This window comes from Scyliorhinus torazame, chromosome 18, assembly GCF_047496885.1.
Source record: "Scyliorhinus torazame isolate Kashiwa2021f chromosome 18, sScyTor2.1, whole genome shotgun sequence".
Classification (NCBI taxonomy): domain Eukaryota; kingdom Metazoa; phylum Chordata; class Chondrichthyes; order Carcharhiniformes; family Scyliorhinidae; genus Scyliorhinus; species Scyliorhinus torazame.
The window spans coordinates 139,901,196-139,921,914 of NC_092724.1; the positions used below are offsets into that span (position 1 = coordinate 139,901,196).

General features: G+C 43.9%; 1 protein-coding gene across 1 annotated transcript in view; it reads right to left on the reverse strand.

Annotated features, from left to right (window-relative positions):
- nploc4 (NPL4 homolog, ubiquitin recognition factor) overlaps positions 1-20,719 on the reverse strand; it is an 81,193-nt gene that overhangs the window by 21,565 nt on the left and 38,909 nt on the right. Inside the window, exons 9-12 of the mRNA XM_072483475.1 lie at positions 9,667-9,753; positions 3,584-3,655; positions 1,162-1,288; positions 307-467 (exon numbers count right to left, since the gene is read on the reverse strand). Coding sequence (XP_072339576.1) covers positions 307-467; positions 1,162-1,288; positions 3,584-3,655; positions 9,667-9,753 — 447 coding nt within the window. The remainder of the gene's footprint in view (positions 1-306; positions 468-1,161; positions 1,289-3,583; positions 3,656-9,666; positions 9,754-20,719) is intronic.

Below are 20,719 nucleotides of genomic sequence, written 5' to 3' on the forward strand. Positions count from 1 at the left end.
TGGGTTTCCTCCGGGTGCTCCGGTTTCCTCCCACAGTCCAAAGTTGTGCAGATTAGGTGGATTGGTCATGCTAAAATTGCCCTTAGTGTCCAAAATTGCCCTTAGTGTTGGGTCGGGTTACTGGGTTATGGGGATAGGGTGGAGGTGTGAGATCGGGTAGGGTGCTCTTTCAAAAGAGCCGGCAGATTCGATGGGCCGAATGGCCTCCTTCTGCACTGTAAATTCTATGATTTAATTTATTTGTTGTATTTATCAAATTGTCCAATAGTATGCAATACGTCACAACGCAGTCAGTTAGGTAGTTACCTTATAGAAAACATCAGGAACATATTGTTCGCTAGAAGATTCCTTTACATATCCCAGCTCCGGTGCATCTCTGCATGGCAGAAAACAGTCATCGCCTACAAGAGCCATACACTGATTGGAAACCTGGTAACCTTCAAAATGAACCTGATTATCTGGGCCACCTAAGCAAAAGGGGGAAAAAAGTAGATTTGCAATGGAATATGCATGATGCTTAGGTGTGACAGCAGACAATATTGTTTCAAGATTCCAATGCTATGTACTTTCTTAAATCAATGACTTGCTTATTGTGTCACATTTCTGATCCACATTAAAAATTGTGAAAGTATTATCTTTGCAAAAACATGTTTTTTAAAATAATTTAAAAAAATTTAAATTACCCAATTATCTTTCTTTTCCAATTAAGGATCAATTTAGCATGGCCAATCTACCTACCCAGCATATCCTTTTAGGTTGTGAGGGTTAAGACCCACGTAGACACACGGAGAATGTGCAAAGTCCACACGGACAGTGACCCGGGGCCGGGATCGAACCCGGGTCCTCGGCACCGTGAGGCAGCAGTGCTAACCACTGCGCCACCACTCGCATAAACATGTTTAGAAAAATCTGAACATATCCAGTCACCGTCATAGACACACAAGATTTTCACCAACACCTGATCCACTCCCAGTGAATTAGCCAGAAATCAGACAGCTGAGAGAGAGAAAATAACTTTCTCCAGGTGTTATACTGGGCACTGGGTTTAGAGGTAGATTTTGTTCGCATTAACATGCCTGCTAGAAATGGTGCAGATGGCATTGCCCGTTCTGCATTATTTTTCATAAGCTGGGATTTGATCACAATCAGTATCACCCATACCTGTTGCCAAGACGGTAACAAACTTGGAACCAAAATGATTATCAGGAGATAGGCGGCAAGCGTTGGGGTGCTTGTTCTGGAAGTCTCCTGCTGTAATGCACTCCTCCGCACTAAGGAAATGTGCATCCTGATAAAGATAAATAAAAACCATCATCATTTCAAGCATTTGCAGCACAGATTATCAATAGTATAAGTACAGCCGTTTAGAATTTTCTTTTGAATACCAATGTCAAAATGGCATCATGCTGGAAGCTCAAACACTAGAATTATTACCACTTCATCTCACTTAGTTCAGGACTGGCAACTGCTTGCAGACAGGGGAGATTGCTCCTCTCTCCGCAACTCTCCAAGCCATTTTGTATTCAGCTTCTAAAGTACACTAGTGATCTGGCCACATCTCCAAATAATCCAGAAGGCCATTCAGCTTCGTGTCTGTGCTAGCTTCTTGGTAAAGAAATTTAAAACTAATTTCACTGCTCTCTTTTGTTTTCTATTTCTCTCTACTTCAAATTTTTACATACTTTTCTCTTGAAAATGCAGTGATTTCTACCTCAACTAACCCCCCTGGAAAAGCATGCAAGCTTCAGTAACCTGCTGAGTAAATGTGGTTTCCCTGACCATTTTCTTCCTCTCAGCACCAAGTGCTAAAATCAATAACCTCCAATCATATATTCCAAACAAGAGAGTCTTCATCCATTCAAAATCTGCCACAAATTTTGAGAAAAACCTATTAACCTCCCAACCTTTCCTGTTCCAAGACGACAGTTCCAAAATCTTAAGTCTTCTCTCGTAATTAAAGCTGCTTATCATTGGTAGTTTCCGAGTAATTATGCTCATTACAGCCTATTATTTAATGCCTTTTCCACAATGCGGTGATCTGAATAGCACAACTGTGGTCTAAACACTGCTGTAACAAGCATATCTCTTATACTCAATGCCTCTATTTTCCCCACCTCGCTATAAAAAGGCACATGATCTCCACTCTATCTTTCGAAATATCAGTGTGGAAGATAGTGAATATAAGAGGTGAACTCAATTCATTTCAGTCACTAACTTGCTTTGAAACTTTAAGTTTCAGAACTGGAGTTTATGCAAGAGATTTATAAAGAATGTTTATACTTTTACTTTGTAGTACATATTTACTGATTAGGTTTCAATCCCAGTTGATGTTATAACATGGACGGGAAGATCACAGAATAGAACCCTGGCTCAAAAGCCCGTAACTTATACTTTTCTTTCTCACCTCCCCACCAAATTGGAGGATTAGAGTCACAGGGCCGCCAATTAGTTTTAACAAAAAAAACTATTTATTAAATGTGGAAAAGTTGGATAATAATACAATATTCCTTTACTCCCTTCTTAGGTTAACAATTAAACATAGGTTTTAAGATTAACACGAATGGCACAGTATATTTGAAACTACGTAAAGTCCCTTTGATGCACACAAGATGCCTGTGGTCAAATACACACTCCACTCTGAATCCCAAGTGAATATCTGTGGGTGCCTCCTCAGAATCCCTACAGATGATTGTTACACAAGGATGATTGTTACGCAAGAGTTTCCAAACATGAATCCCCAAAATACGCTTTAGAATTCTCTCGTAATAAGGCTTTCCATTAGCATGTTGCATTCTGAAATCCACCCCACATTTGCCAGAACAAAGCTTCCATTTCTACTTGTGAATCCAGTCTAGGTTTCAACTGACCCATTTTAGGAAATGAAAAATTCAAATTGCTTATTGTCACAAGTAGGATTCAAATGAAGTAACTGTGAAACAGCTCAAGTGTATCTGTTATTTGCAAATAAAGTTGTTTCTTATTTAGAGATTTTTACATGTGCACCCCCCCCCCCCATCTCTCTTGGTAGCTTAGTTTCCCTCTTAGTGACTACTTCTGCCCTGGGTGTCACATACTGCGTTCTGCTTCTTTCTGTTGCGATTTTTAAGTTGTCGTTGGAGGGGGAGGGGGAGGGGCTGCATGTCTTGACTGCTTTTACTATTTTTTAAATGTATTTTATTACAAACATGTATCAAAACAGGTTACAGCAAATAAACACCCCGGGAAACATACTTCCCAACAATCAACTATACAGTCTGTACAGATTTCCCCCTTTTCCACCCCCCCCCCCCCCTCCCCGAATGACCCTGCGACGTAAAGCTCCTCAAACACGGTCACAAACATGCCCAACCTTTTCTCAAACCCCCACTGCTGAGTCCCTTAGCTCATAAGCAAAATTCCTGAAGCAAAAAACCTAATATAGGAATGTGTGAAAATGGAGTAAGTAAACAGCCCAATTTTCTTTCTGGACAGCAAACACACTTGAAATATTGCTTAAAATTTAGAAATACAACAAAAGGCAGTTCTAAATGGGAGTGCTGTTGTAATCCTAAAACTTATTTTCAATGAGCATCAAACTCCTTGCCTTATTCCTGATAAATTTGACGGTGCCTTTCCTCGTGTCCTCTGATAGGAGATCTGTGAATATCCAGCCAACCTGAAACAAATAATAATACAGCAAGTCAAAAAGAAGTCCAAATTGTTAGAGTTGAGTGTTTTGATGTTTCCACCTTATGGCTGTGAACTTCCATTAAGCTTTCAGTTAAAGCCTAGGACAAACAATGAGTTGACTTGCTAACCCCTTTCCCAATGCTCGTTTGTGCTCGGCCAACAGATGTACTTATAAACATTGCAAAACTAATAGTGTCAGATTTTTCTTACCCATCTGCACTCATCCCGAGAGCAAAGTTAGGAGCCTCATCAAACAACAGAACCACAAAAACAGTAACTTGAAGTTGGCAATATTTTGTCTGTAACTTCTGAACAGATACAGCTCTTTTATTGAAGTACTGATATTTGAAAATATTTGAAATATATTTCAATATCTATTGTTGAATTTGACAGTGTGGTCACACTATATACACTAATAAGTGCAATAATATTCAATTATGAAACATATTATTAGTGTTACAATTGCATCCTTCTGCTGAAACAACATAGTGATAGTTTTGGAGGAATATACACCCCATCCCACCACCCAGCTAATGGAGAGTGTGTAGTGAGTGGCGTGAGGGCAACTTAGCAAACTGCCAGCAGAGAATGCATTTGTCATTCTGTTTGTGCTGAGCTTTTATTTTTGTTTTCACAATTTTCTTCATGTTAAACAGTTTTGCCAATAAAATGCCAACTGAATTTTCTATTTTCACTACCCCAGAATACTGCCAATTTAAAAAACACACTTCTACGTTTCTGTCGAGTTGGAAAACTTACTGTTCAATTCCATTGAGGTGCAAGTTTCTATCTGGCACCTATAGGGCGGCGTGTGGCGCAGTGGTTAGCACTGGGACTGCGGCGCTGAGGCCCCAGGTTCGAATCCCGGCCCTGGGTCACTGTCTGTGTGGAGTTTGCACATTCTCCCCATGTCTGCGTGGGTTTCACCCCAACAACCCAAAGATGTGCAGGTTAGGTGGATTGGCCACGCTAAATTGCCCTTAATTAGGAAAAATAATTGGGTGCTCCAAATTGATTTTTTAAAATTAAAAAAAATATATTTGGCATCTATTACTAAATCGTTATGGTCCAGAAAATGCTTCTGCTTAAATTCAGGAACACAATTTTCGCTGAATTTATGATCTTCCTTTTCCTACTCTCTCAGGCCTGCAAGTTAAATAAATAAAAGATCGACATGCATGTAGCTCTTATATTGTCCTGTCCATAGCAGCTGGAAGACATTACTCCATTTACTGTAAAGCAATGTTCCACATCTGCTTATTGTTAATGCAACAGAAAAACAATGCAAGCTCCAACTGTTGGAAGAAGACTTTTTTAGTGCAGGGAATAAAATAAAATATTAAACTGGGGGGAAAGCAAATTACGATAACATTAGACAGGAATTGAAGAATTTGGATTCGGTGCGGTTGTTGGATAATAAATCAACATCGGGCATGTGAAAATCGCTTATTGTCACAAGTAGGCTTCAAAGGAAGTTAGTGTGAAAAGCCCCTAGTCGCCACATTCCGGCACCTGTTCGGGGAGGCATGTGGGAGTCTTTCAAGCGACAGTTGATAAAGATTCAGGAAATCACGTTCCTGAGAGAATGAAGGATAAGTATGGGAAGTTTAGGGAGCCTCGGATATAGGGACCGGTTTAGCACAGTGGGCTAAACAGCTGGCTTGTAATGCAGAACAATGCCAGCAGCGCGGGGTCAATTCCTGTACCGGCCTCCCCTAACAGGCGCCAGAATGTGGTGACTAGGGGCTTTTCACAGTAACTTCATTGAAGCCTACTTGTAACTATAAGCGATTATATTAGTATTATTATAACGAGGGATATTGTGAACCTAGTCAAAAAGAAAAAGGAGACTTTTGTACAGTCTAAAAGGATGGGAACAGTTGAAACCTTGAGGAGTATAAAGAAATTAGGAAGGTACTGAAGCGGGAAATTAGGAGGGCTGGGAGGGGGTCATGAAAAGTCCTTGGCAAGTAGGATTACGGTCAATCCCAAAGTTTATATTCATGCGTAAAAAGCAAGAGGGTGGCCAGGGAAAGGATTGGACCACTTAAGGACAGTGGGGGGAATCTATGTGTTGAGCCAGAGGAAATGGGCGAGGTACTAAATGAATACTTTTCATCAGTGTTCACTAAAGAAAGGGACTTAGTGGAGGTTCATTCTTGGGTCGGGTGTGTGGACAGTATGGATCATATTAACATCGAAAAGGAGGAGGTATTGGGTCTTTTAAAAGATTTGAAGAGAGATAAGCAAGGAGTCAGGAGGGCTAGAAGGGGTCACGAAAAGCCATTGGCAAATAGGGTTAAGGAAAATCCCAAGGCTTTTTACACGTACACAAAAAGCAAGAGGGTAGCCAGGGAAAGAGTTGGCCCACTGAAGAATAGGCAAGGGAATCTGTGTGTGGAGCCAGAGGAAATGGGCGAGGTACTAAATTAATACTTTGCATCAGTATTCACCAAAGAGAAGGAATTGGTGGATGTTGAGCCTGGAAAAGGGTGTGTAGATAGCCTGGGTCACATTGAGATCCAAAAAGACGAGGTGTTGGGCGTCTTGAAAAATATTAAGGTAGATAAGTCCCAAGGGCCTGATGGGATCTACCCCAGAATACTGAAGGAGGCTAGAGAGGAAATTGCTGAGGCCTTGACAGAAATCTTTGGATCCTCACTGTCTTCAGGTGATGTCCCGGAGGACTGGAGAATAGCCAATATTGTTCCTCTGTTTAAGAAGGGTAGCAAGGATAATCCAGGGAATTACAGGCCGGTGAGCCTTACGTCAGTGGTAGGGAAATTACTGGAGAGAATTCTTCGAGACGGGATCTACTCCATTTGGAAGCAAATGGACGTATTAGTGAGAGGCAGCATGGTTTTGTGAAGGGGAGGTCGTGTCTCACTAACTTGAGTTTTTCGAAGAGGTCACAAAGATGATTGATGCAGGTAGGGCAGTGGATGGTGTCTCTATGGACCTCAGTAAGGGCTTTGACAAGGTCCCTCATGGTAGACTAGTACAAAAGGTGAAGTCACACGGGATCGGGGTGAGCTGGCAAGGTGGATACAGAACTGGCTGGGTCATAGAAGGCAGAGAGTAGCAATGGAAGGATGCTTTTCTAATTGGAGGGCGGTGACTAGTGGCGTTCCGCAGGGATCAGTGCTGGGACCTTTGCTGTTTGTAGTATATATAAATGATTTGGAGGAAAATGTAACTGGTCTGATTAGTAAGTTTGCAGACGACACAAAGGTTGGTGGAATTGCGGATAGCGATGAGGACTGTCAGAGGATACAGCAGGATTTAGATTGTTTGGAGACTTGGGCGGAGAGATGGCAGATGGAGTTTAATCCGGATAAATGTGAGGTAATGCATTTTGGAAGGTCTAATGCAGGTAGGGAATATACAGTGAATGGTAGAACTCTCAAAAGTATTGAAAGTCAGAGAGATCTAGGTGTACAGGTTCACAGGTCATTGAAAGGGGCAACATAGGTGGAGAAGGTAGTCAAGAAGGCAAATGGCATGCTTGCCTTCATTGGCCGGGGCATTGAGTATAAGAATTGGCAAGTCATGTTGCAGCAGTATAGAACCTTAGTTAGGCCACCCTTGGAGTATACTGTTCAATTCTGGTCGCCACACTACCAGAAGGATGTGGAGGCTTTGGAGAGGGTGCAGAAGAGATTTACCAGAATGTTGCCTGGTATGGAGGGCATTAGCTATGAGGAGCGGTTGAATAAACTCGGGTTTGTTCTCACTGGAACGACGGAGGTTGAGGGGCGACCTGATAGTGGTCTACCAAATTATATGGGGCATAGACAGAGTGGATAGTCAGAGGCTTTTCCCCAGGGTAGAGGGGTCAATTACTAGGGGGCATAGGTTTAAGGTGCGAGGGGCAAGGTTTAGAGGAGATGTACGAGGCAAGATCTTTTACACAGAGGGTAGTGGGGGCCTGGAACTCGCTGCCAGAGGTGGTGAAAGCTGGGACGATAGTGACTTTTAAGGGGCATCTTGACAAATACATGAATAGGATGGGAATAGAGGGATACAGACCCAGGAAGTGTAGAAGAATGTAGTTTAGTCGGGCAGCATGGTCGGCACGGGCTTGGAGGACCGAAGGGCCTGTTCCTGTGCTGTACTTTTCTTTGTTCTATAAGTCTCCTGGGCCAGGTGGGATTTATCCCAGAATACTGAGGGAAGCAAGGAAGGAAATTGCTGGGGCCTTGTCTGACATCTTTGTATCCTCATTGGCTACAGGTGAGATCCCAGAGGACTGGAGAATAGCTAATGTGGTACCGCTGTTCAAGAAAGATAGCAAGGATAATCCTGGAAAGTATAGGCCGGTGAGCCTCACGTCGGTAGTAGGTAAATTATTGGAGAAAATTCTCAGGGATAGGATTTATATCCATTTGGAAATAAATGGACTCAGAAGCGATAGACAGCATGGTTTTGTGAAGGGGAAGTCGTGCCTCACTAACTTGATCACATTTTTTGAGGAGGTGACAAAGATGATTGATGGGGGGAGGGCGGTGGATGTTGTTTACATGGACTTCAGTAAAGCCTTCGAGAGACAAAGCTCATGGCAGACTGGTACAGAAGGTGAAGTCACGCGGGATCAGAGGTGAGGTGGTAAGATGGATACAGAACTGGCTCGGTCACAGAAGGCAAAGGGTAGCAGTAGAAGGGGGTTTGTCTAAATGGAAGGTTGTGACTAGTGGTGTTCCACAGGGATCGGTACTTGGGCCTCTGTTGTTTGTGGTGTACATAAACGATTTGGAGGAAAATGTAGCCGGTCTGATTAGTAAGTTCGCAGATGACACCAAGGTTGGTGGAGCGGCAGATAATGTTGAGGATTGACAGAACATACAGCAGGACATAGATAGGTTGGAGACTTGGGCAGAGAAATGACAAATGGAGTTTAATCCGGTCAAATGTGAGGTAATGTATTTTGGTAGGTCTAACAGAGGGGAAATATACCGTAAATGGCAAAACTCTTAGAAATATAGAAAGTCAGAGAGATCTGGGCATGCAGGTCACAGATCTTTGAAGGTGACAACACAAGTGGACAAGGTAGTCAAGAAAGCATACGGAATGCTTGCCTTCATTGGACGGGGCATGGACTATAAAAACTGGCAAGTCATGCTGTAGTTGTATAGAACCTTGGTACGGCCGCACTTGGAATATTGTGCACAATCCTGGTCGCTACACTACCAGAAAGATGTGGAGGCTTTGGAGAGGGTGCAGAGGAGGTGTACCAGGATATTGCTTGGTCTGGAGGGTGTTAGCTATGTGGAGAGGCTGAATAGACTCGGACTGTTTTCATTAGAAAGACGGAGGTTGAGGGGTGACCTGATAGAGGTCTGCAAGATTATGAGGGGCATGGATAGTGGATGGGCAGTTCTCAGGGTGGAGGGGTCAGTCACCAGGGGGCAAAGGTTTAAGATCCATGGGGCAAAGATTAGAGGAGATGTGCGTGGCAGGTTTTTTTTTTTTTTTTTTTTACACACAGAGGGTGGCGAGTGCCTGGAAAGCGTTGCCAGGGGAGGTTGAGGAAGTAGATATATTAACGACGTTCGAAAGGCATCTTGACAGGATGGGTATAGAGGGATATGGCACAAGGAAGTGCTGAGGGTTTTGGCCAAAGTTGGTATCATGACCAGTACAGGCTTGGAGGGCTGAAGGGCCTATTCCTGTGTTGTATTTTTCTTTGTTCAAATCATAGATTCAAAGAGGTTGTCTGATAATTATTAAGACTTGGCATACCATTAAAATTTCACTTCATCTTGAATGAACATTAAATCTTTTTTGCTATTTAGTAGGTTATCTAGTGGGTCAGGGCCACAACTTCACACCCTTTGCGTGTTTGAAGAATTGATGCAGAAAAGCTCTTTGAAAAAGGCAACTTGAACAGCAACACCCCAATTTTCACACTTAACTGCGCATTTGCGCCTTCGGAAATTGTTGACTGATTGTACATAATAGCAGTTACTGTTAATGGCAAAACCTGGGCCATTGACTCACCTTCCTCAATCCAAGTTTAGAAGCAATTTCATCTACAACTTCAGCTTTTGGGTCTTCTAAAAATTCTAGGCTGTTTGCTGTGCCAATCTACAAAAAGAAGAAAAGTCAAAAAGCAAACAATACTCAAAAGCCAATGATATGTTCTTACTGAGTGACTTTTTAAAGAATCTAATCACTTGTTCCCTTGTTTTTGAAGTTGTGAAAGAGGGAAGAATTGAATATTTTTTCATTGCATTTGCTGCAACACCTGAAATACTCTATTGGAGGGGAAGCTTAAGTTCATTTTCAAGAATTTAGTTCAAAAAGACAACTATGAGCTCAATTTAGATGGGTTTTGTCTTGCTTTAAATTTCAAGTACCCAATTATTTTTTTCCAATTAAGGGGATATCAGCGTGGCCAACCCACCTCCACATATTTGGGTTGTGGGGGTGAAACCCACGCAGACACGGGGAGAATGTGCAAACTCCACACAGACAGTGACCCGGGCCGGGATCGAACCCAGGTCCTCAGCGCCGTAGGCAGCAATGCCAGCAATTGCACCACCGTGCCGCCCTCACAATTTAGATGTAACCACCCTTGCTCTCATATATATATATATATATATATATATAGCCACCCCAGACTAAGCAGAACCAGAAGAGTCACAGAATACCAATACTGTTCCCATAAATACAACCGTATCAAATTAAATTTCAGCTGATGGGTTACCTAATGGTCCAAGAGAAAAGTGAAGCTGAAGTCACCGTGCAGGAGAGATGGTCTAAATTTCTTGACAAAAACCATTGGAGGAACTTAAACTAATTAATGTTTTACGCTCTCCATATCAAAGGTTTTTGAGAAGCTATGAGTATGATCCAAATGGCCATATTCCAGAAATTACACCCTCCAATCAGAAAGCAGTTGGATCCAAGAGATGCATCTGACCCAAGAGTTAATTGGGAATTAATTTCTCCTCTGGGAAAGCAGGTTACGGACAAGAAAAACTGGCTATCAGAATGAATTTCATCCCTTTTGTCCATATCATTTGAAGGATCCTGGGGATCAGAGGAAACAAGCAGAGAAATTTACTTCCACATGGTAGATAGTCTCCAAGCTCTGGTTTGGGAGCAGGAGAAACTGTTGACACAAATAATCCCATTTACATGTAATTGCAGATCACCAAGATATCCAAGACCAGCTTCCAATGGATCATTCACTCAAGTACAGAACATAGAACATTACAGCGCAGTACAGGCCCTCGATGTTGCGCCGACCTGTGAAACCACTCTAAAGCCCATCTACACTATTCCCTTATCGTCCATATGTTTATCCAATGACCATTTGAATGCCCTTAGTGTTGGCAAGTCCACTACTGTTGCAGGCAGGGCATTCCACGCCCTTACTACTCTCTGAGTAAAGAACCTACCTCTGACATCTGTCTTATATCTATCTCCCCTCAATTTAAAACTATGTCCTCTCGTGTTAGACATCACCATCCAAGGAAAAAGGCTCTCACTGTCCACCCTATCCAATCCTCTGATCATCTTCTATGCCTCAATTAAGTCACCTCTTAACCTTCTTCTCTCTAACAAAAAACAGCCTCAAGTCCCTCAGCCTTTCCTCATAAGATCTTCCCTCCATACCAGGCAACATTCTGGTAAATCTCCTCTGCACCCTTTCCAATGCTTCCACATCCTTCCTATAATGCGGCGACCAGAATTACACGGAATACTCCAAATGCGGCCGCACCAGAGTTTTGTACAGCTGCAACATGACCTCATGGCTCCGAAACTCAATCCCTCTACCAATAAAAGCTAACACACCGTACGCCTTCTTAACAACCCTCTCAAACTGGGTGGCAACTTTCAGGGATCTATGTACATGGACACCGAGATCTCTCTGCTCATCCACACTGCCAAGAATCTTACCATTAGCCCAGTACTCAGTCTTCCTGTTATTCCTTCCAAAATGAATCACCTCACACTTTTCTGCATTAAACTCCATTTGCCACCTCTCAGCCCAGCGCTGCAGCTTATCTATGTCCCTCTGTAACTTGTAACATCCTTCCGCACTGTCCACAACTCCACCGACTTTAGTGTCATCTGCAAATTTACTCACTCATCCTTCTACGCCCTCCTCCAGGTCATTTATAAAAATGACAAACGGCAGTGGCCCCAAAACAGATCCTTGTGGTACACCACTAGTAACTGGACTCCAGTCTGAACATTTCCCATCAACCACCACCCTTTGTCTTCTTCCAGCTAGCCAATTTCTGATCCTAATTGCTAAATCACCCTGAATCCCATGCCTCCGTATTTTCTGCAGTAGCCTACCGTGGGGAACCTTATCAAACGCTTTACTGAAATCCATATACACATCAACTGCTTTACCCTCACCCACCTGTTTGGTCACCTTCTCAAAGAACTCAATAAGGTTTGTGAGGCACGATCCACCCTTCACAAAACCGTGTTGACTATCTCTAATCAAATTAGGGTTAGATGCTGTTGATTGAATTGGCCTTCGCAAACATATATTTGCCAAGTGTAATTTATCTCTTAATTAAGTACCAATGAGGTGTTGAGAGAGGTTGAGGAGTGAGACACCTTGAAGTCCATGCCCACATGTTCTTGAAGGGGCAGTACAGGTTGACAAGATGGTCAAGAAAGCAGATGGAATGTTGTCCTTTATTGGGCAACGTATTGAATACAAAAGCAGGAATGTAATGATGTAACCGTATAAAACATTGGTTCGGCCACAGCTGGAACAATGTGTACAGTTCTGGTCACCACATTACAGGAAGGATGTAATTGCTCTGGAAAGAGTACAAAGGAGATTTATAAGAATGTTGCCAGGAATCTAAAGTTGCAGCTTTGAGGAGAAATTTGATTGGCTCGGGATGTTTTCCTTTCAACAAAAGAGGCTTAGGGGTGACCTAATTGAGGTGTACAAAATTATAAGGGGCCAAGGCAAGGTAGAAAGGAAAGACTTGCGTCGCCTAGCTATGGGGCCAATTACCAGGTGGCATAGATTTAAGGTGATCGATAGTAGTAACTTAATTGCAGTGTTAATGTAAGCCTACTTGTGACACTAATAAAGATTATTACCCCAGAGTGAACTGCTGGAGAGTCTGAAACCCCAAATATGGTCACCAGTGGGCATGCCTGTAATTCCAATCAGAGAATATTAGACCACGTTAAAGAAGGAAGCCCAGAAGCTGGCAAATCTGATACAAGACCAAAACATACGAGCGTGATCTGCGGGGGCAAGCAAGCAGCGGTCACATCTGTTCCCAACATTCGGAAAAAACTCGAGGGCAGCATGGTGTCGCAGTGGTTAGCACTGCCGGCTCACAGCGCTGAGGACCCGGGTTCAATCCTGGGTGACTGTCCATGCGGAGTTTGCACATTCTCCCGTGTCTGCGTGGGTCTTAACCCCCACAACCTAAAAAGATGTGCAGAGTAGGTGAATTGGCCAGGCTAAATTGCCCCTTATTTGGAAAAAAAGAATTGGGCACTCTAAATTTATTTTAAAAAACATTTGGGAAAAAATTTCCCCCATCCTTGCCTTGGTCAAGTGTCGCCTATGTGGCGACTAGGAGCTTTTCACAGTAACTTCATTGCAGTGCTAATGTGAGCCTCCATGTGACAATAAAGATTATTATTCTACTTTGAACTGAATTGGGCTCAACCAGGCACACGAGGACGTGGAGTTGACCCCGTATAGGGCCTCTCTCAAAACTTTGCTCGTGCGTGTAGTGTAGGGCCCAGTTCACTCTCCCATTTCACCCTCACCTTGTTCTGTGGGGAGGGATCGGATGACAGAATGTGCCCATATAGGACTGAGATAGACCCCCTGCCCAGCTGAGCCTAGGAAAGGATCCTCTCCAGTAAGGTGGAGTCAGAGGAAAGGAAGTAAAGCTGAACCGGTAAAATTGTGTACATGAAAGTAGCGAAAAAGACTAGAGTTGTGTAGCTGTCCGCTAATTCTCTAAAACTGGCGAACCTCCCTTCTATGAACAGGTTACCAAAGTGCTCGAGTCACGTCAATTTCCACAAGTTAAAGGTCGAGTCCAACTGAAGTGCCAGAACTTCAATATCGATGTTTAAGTGTGAGATGGGTCGGTATGAACCACACTTAAGACGGGTCCCTGTCCTTCGTAAGGAGCAAGGAAACAGAGGCTTGAATTTGGGCTGGAGGCCATGAACCGCTGGATAAGGAATCGTTGAACATATCCAACAGCAAAGGTATAAGCTGTTCCGAGAATTTCTTATAAAATCCAATCGGAAAGTATTCCGGCCTTACCAGTCTCCATAAGCCCAATGCAGTCCAACTCTCAACTCTTGACTATTTATTTCAACTGATGGGATTAGCAGGCTGTCCACAGCCATGATCGACTTGTCTGCGGGAGGCTCAGATTTCTACAGATCAGCAGTAGGATGTAAAAGACGCATTGACCTGGAGAGGGGCGGAGAGGGATGGAGCGCGGTAGCAGACGTATTGCCTTATTGGTGGTCAGTAACTCAAACTGAGTCTGTAACTTTTGCCTGCTTGCATAAAATTCCAGTGTGGGATCGAGTGAATACTGATGATCAATGGAGTCCACCTTCCTCTGTTGTTCTGATTTGTTCATCTTTGGCATGTGCGCTATAAGAATAATTTCCCCCTAAAGTCGGCCTTAAGAGCCTCCCACAGCGTGGAAGGGGAGATGGAGTCGGGCCTTGTAATTTAATGTAGCCTTCATTAGAGGTGGACAGGCACTCGCAAAATTTCTGATTGGCCAGCAAAGTAATATCCAACCTAGAGTACTTAGCCACCACCACCGATGGGAGGAGAGCCCTATCCCGAATTTAAAAAAAAATCAATGTGAGAGTACACATGGTAAACATGAGAGAAAAAGGAGAAACCCCTGTCATTCGGATGCAAGAAACACCAGGGGTCCACCCCTCCCATCTGAGCCATTAAGGAACACAAAGCCCTGGCCACCCCCGATGGGTCAAAATATTTGGGTACTGATCGATCTAATTTTGGATCCAGAACACAGTTCAGGTCACCTCCGAAAATGTCTGTGTGTTGAGGTTGGCGAGGGAAGACAACAAAGAGTTGATGTCCAATTAGGGGCATAGATGTTGACCAGAACCACTAGGGGGTATTCAATAGGGAGCCACATACAACTGTATATCGACCATTTGGATCTGGGATGAGGAGAATTGGATTCTTTTGTTGATTAAAATCGCCAAGCCCTTGGCCCCACTATTAAAACTGGAATGTAAAACTTGCCCAACCCATCTTTTGCACAGCCTGGTCTGATCTTTAACACGTAAATTGGTTTCTTGCAAAAAGGAGTATCAGAATTTAGGCAGAATAAGATGCACAAATGCTCTCGATCATTTTGCAGGGCCATTCAAACCCCTAACATCCCAGGTGATCAGTCGGATTGGAAGTCTCCCAACATCTCTCAAACCGGAGCCAGCCATTGCCAAGGAGGGCTGTTAAATAAGGGGCACTGAGAAGACAAAGCAAGATCATCAACCCAAGATGGCCACTAAGCCAAGTCAGGTGACTCAAATTGAGACCAGCAGACACAGTGGGCAAAATGAAACAAAAACAAAAACCCACCCCTTCCCAACCCAAACACGCCATCGTAGTCGAGCATAACCATACCCAAAGGCAAATCGAACGGTGGCAAATAATAGCTTAACCTAAAACCAACAAATAACAGAACACAGCTCAACACAAACTCCAAGCTCATTCTAAAAACTATTATGAGCTGCAGAAAACCCTTTAACATTGTTCCCGTTAACTAACACACCAGCAGGGAGACTCCCAACTGGAGAGTAAAACATTTACCTTACGAGGGCGACTGAAAGTCGCCACAAACATTAATAACGAAAAAAAGAAAATAGGTTATTGTGAGGAGTGAACTGTAGAAATCCCTCATATACAATTGCAGTCATCAAGATACGCCCAAACAACAGAATTAAAATTGCCCATACAACAGATTAAATGGAGCACAAATTGTGCTTCTGGACAAATGAGTCTGCATCTCCAGGCGAGTCAAAAAAAAAAAAAAAAAAAAATCCTTTTCACGTAATGTCAAGACAAAGGCGGGCTTGTTAAATCATCTCAAAGCTTACTCCATTCCTGTACAGGGGATTTCACTTTGTTATCTTGGCTCAGTGGTTAGCACTGTTGCTTCACAGCGCCAGGGTGCCAGGTTCGTTTCCCGGCTTGGGTCACTGTCTGTGCGGAGTCTGCACGTTCCCACCATGTCTGTGTGGGCGTTCCAGTTTCCTCCCACAAGTTCCGAAAGGCATGTGGTTAGGTAATTTGGACATTCTGAATTCTTCCTCTGTGTACCCAAACAAGCTTGGGTTGAAGTGAACGTGGTGGGACCGGTCTAATTCTGTGGGGGATGAAAGTATGTTCTCATCCACCATTTTGTGGAACAGATCTGAGAAATACGGAGAAGGGGTGCGGCCTTCGATCCCCTCCGGTAACCCCACAATACAAACATTTTGCCTTCTGGATCTGTTCTCTAGATCGTCCAGCTTGGAAGTAATGTCCTGTTATCCTTGCTCACAGCGGAAATGTCGGACTCCAAGGAAGTGATCCGATCACTATGGTCAGACAATGCAGTTTCCATGTCCTTGATTGTGGCGTCATGATGCTTCGTTGGTGATCCAGAGAAATGAATGGATAGGGGACAAGATTGATCTTTTAAGATCCAAAATAAAGCATTGTCGATATTTTTCAAGTTCCAACACCAAACATTTGCTGAGCTCTTCAACCGATAGTCAACTGGAGAAGAGGCTGCGTCACCATCTTACCTCCAGTTGAACCGTGGGAGGCTTCAGAGTCAGTCGTCAAAATTTCGGCCTTTTGTTGTTCCTGCTTTGCCTCTCCTGGGCATCACTAAGATGAGGGAACTCTATCCAGATAATTTCAGGGTTTTCTTCATTAAGTTAAAGGCACATGGCACGGGGGAAAAAGGTTAACAGGACAGGTTTACAGTGGGAGCCAGCTCGTAAGTGTCGTTCCCTCACATCACGCCACCGAAGTCCCGGAAAAAAATCTATGGTTTTGTTCAATCTTTATACACAGAATTTTTAGTCAACTGATGGAGAAGTGTTCAGTTATGATGCATTGCTTAGGTTAGGATGGGCCAATAACAATCATGGAATGGTAGCATAGCAGTTCATTACTGGATTAGTAAACAGAAGTCTGAACTAATGATCCAGTGACACACGTTCAAATCCCAACACAGCAGCTGGTCAATTTAAATTCAATTTGACAAATCTGGAATAAAACACTGGTTTCAGTAATGGTGACCATGAAGCTACAAGATTGTCATTAAAGCCCATCTGGTTCACCAGTGCCCCCTTTGGGATGGAAATCTGCTGCCAGATCCTGTGTGGCCAATATCCGACTAGAAACCCACAGCACTGTGGTTGATGCCGTCAGATCTGGCCTAGCAAGTCTCTCATGGGGAGGCAGTGGTGTAGTGGTATTGTCACTGGGCGAGTAACCCAGAGTACTCTGTGGTCGCAGGATCAAATCCCGCCACTGCAGATGGTAAAGTTTGAAATCAATAAAAATCGGGAATTAAAAGTCTAATGATGACCATGAAATCATTATTGACCGTCGTAAAAACCCATCTGGTTCACTAATGTCCTTTAGGGAAGGAAATCTGCCATCCTTACCTGGTCCGGCTTACATGTGACTCCAGACCCAAGGCAATGTGGTTGACTCTTAACTGCCCAAGGTCAATTAGGGATGAGCAATAAATGCTGGCCTTGGATGCCCACATCCCAATTGTTTCACGGGCAGTAAATGCTGGACCAGCCACAATGTCCCACATGAATTGTGAATAAATTATGAAAAAGTACACCCCCCCCCCACAAATAAATATCTGCTCAAAAGTAGCATGAAATATATGTATCAACAGATTAATAAAATGAATAAGATCTCAAATTAAAACATGCAACTAACAGTATACACATTTAAAAAGAATATTTGTATGTACTGAAGCAGAGTTAAATTCTACATGCTTCAAACAAACAAAGAACAAAGAAATGTACAGCACAGGAACAGGCCCTTCGGCCCTCCAAGCCCGTGCCGACCATGCTGCCCGACTAAACTACAATCTTCTACACTTCCTGGGTCCGTATCCCTCTATCCCCATCCTATTCATGTATTTGTCAAGATGCCTCTTAAATGTCACAATCGTCCCTGCTTCCACCACCTCCTCCGGTAGCGAGTTCCAGGCACCCACTACCCTCTGCGTAAAAAACTTGCCTCGTACATCTACTCTAAACCTTGCCCCTCTCACCTTAAACCTATGCCCCCTAGTAATTGACCCCTCTACCCTGGGGAAAAGCCTCTGACTATCCACTCTGTCTATGCCCCTCATAATTTTGTATACCTCTATCAGGTCTCCCCTCAACCTCCTTCGTTCCAGTGAGAACAAACCGGGTTTATTCAACCGCTCCTCATAGCTAATGCCCTCCATACCAGGCAACATTCTGGTAAATCTCTTCTGCACCCTCTCTAAAGCCTCCACATCCTTCTGGTAGTGTGGCGACCAGAATTGAACACTATACTCCAAGTGTGGCCTAACTAAGGTTCTATACAGCTGCAACATGACTTGCCAATTCTTATACTCAATGCCCCGGCCAATGAAGGCAAGCATGCCGTATGCCTTCTTGACTACCTTCTCCACCCGTGTTGCCCCTTTCAATGACCTGTGGACCTGTACTCCTAGATCTCTTTGACTTTCAATACTCTTGAGGGTTCTACCATTCACTGTATATTCCCTACCTGCATTAGACCTTCCAAAATGCATTACCTCACATTTGTCCGGATTAAACTCCATCTGCCATCTCTCCGCCCAAGTCTCCAAACAATCTAAATCCTGCTGTATCCTCCGACAGTCCTCATCGCTATCCGCAATTCCACCAACCTTTGTGTCGTCTGCAAACTTACTAATCAGACCAGTTACATTTTCCTCCAAATCATTTATATATACTACAAACAGCAAAGGTCCCAGCACTGATCCCTGTGGAACACCACTGGTCACAGCCCTCCAATTAGAAAAGCATCCTTCCATTGCTACTCTCTGCCTTCTATGGCCTAGCCAGTTCTGTATCCACCTTGCCAACTCACCCCTGATCCCGTGTGACTTCACCTTTTGTACTAGTCTACCATGAGGGACCTTGTCAAAGGCCTTACTGAAGTCCATATAGACAACATCCACTGCCCTACCTGCATCAATCATCTTAGTGACCTCCTCGAAAAACTCTATCAAGTTAGTGAGACACGACCTTCCCTTCACAAAACCGTGCTGCCTCTCACTAATACGTCCATTTGCTTCCAAATGGGAGTAGATCCTGTCTTGAAGAATGCTCTCCAGTAATTTCCCTACCACTGAAGTAAGGCTCACCGGCCTGTAGTTCCCGGGATTATCCTTGCTACCCTTCTTAAACAGAGGAACAACATTGGCTATTCTCTAGTCCTCCGGGACATCCCCTGAAGACAGCGAGGATCCAAAGATTTCTGTCAAGGCCTCAGCAATTTCCTCTCCAGCCTCCTTCAGTATTCTGGGGTAGATCCCATCAGGCCCTGGGGACTTATCTACCTTAATATTTTTTAAGACACCCAACACCTCGTCTTTTTGGATCTCAATGTGACCCAGGCTATCTACACACCCTTCTCCAGATTCAACATCTACCAATTTCTTCTCTTTGGTGAATACTGATGCAAAGTATTCATTTAGTACCTCGCCCATTTCCTCTGGCTCCACACTTAGATTCCCTTGCCTATCCTTCAGTGGGCTAACCCTTTCCCTGGCTACCCTCTTGCTTTTTATGTACGTGTAAAAAGCCTTGGGATTTTCCTTAACCCTATTTGCCAATGACTTTTCGTGACCCCTTCTAGCCCTCCTGACTCCTTGCTTAAGTTCCTTCCTACTTTCCTTATATTCCACGCAGGCTTCGTCTGTTCCCAGCCTTTTAGCCCTGACAAATGCCTCCTTTTTCTTTTTGACGAGGCCTACAATATCTCTCGTCATCCAAGGTTCCCGAAAATTGCCGTATTTATCCTTCTTCTTCACAGGAACATGCCGGTCCTGAATTCCTTTCAACTGCCACTTGAAAGCCTCCCACATGTCAGATGTTGATTTGCCCTCAAACATCCGCCCCCAATCTATGTTCTTCAGTTCCCGCCTAATATTGTTATAATTAGCCTTCCCCCAATTTAGCACATTCATCCTAGGACCACTCTTATCCTTGTCCACCAGTACTTTAAAACTTACTGAATTGTGGTCACTGTTACCAAAATGCTCCCCTACTGAAACATCTACCACCTGGCCGGGCTCATTCCCCAATACCAGGTCCAGTACCGCGCCTTCCCTAGTTGGACTGTCTACATATTGTTTTAAGAAGCCCTCCTGGATGCTCCTTACAAACTCCGCCCCGTCTAAGCCCCTGGCACTAAGTGAGTCCCAGACAATATTGGGGAAGTTGAAGTCTCCCATCACCACAACCCTGTTGTTTTTACTCTTTTCCAAAATCTGTCTACCTATCTGCTCCTCTATCTCCCGCTGGCTGTTGGGAGGCCTGTAGTAAACCCCCAACATTGTGACTGCACCCTTATTATTCCTGATCTCTACCCATATAGCCTCACTGCCCTCTGAGGTGTCCTCCCGCAGTACAGCTGTGATATTCCCCCGAACCAGTAGCGCAACTCCGCCTCCCCTTTTACAGCCCCCTCTATCCCGCCTGAAACATCTAAATCCTGGAACGTTTAGCTGCCAATCCTGCCCTTCCCTCAACCAGGTCTCTGTAATGGCAACAACATCATAGTTCCAAGTACTAATCCAAGCTCTAAGTTCATCTGCCTTACCCGTAATACTTCTTGCATTAAAACATATGCACTTCAGGCCACCAGACCCGCTGTGTTCAGCAACTTCTCCCTGTCTGCTCTGCCTCAGAGCCACACTGTCCCTATTCCCTTGTTCTCCCTCAATGCTCTCACCTTCTGACCTATTGCTCCCGTGCCCACCCCCCTGCCATACTA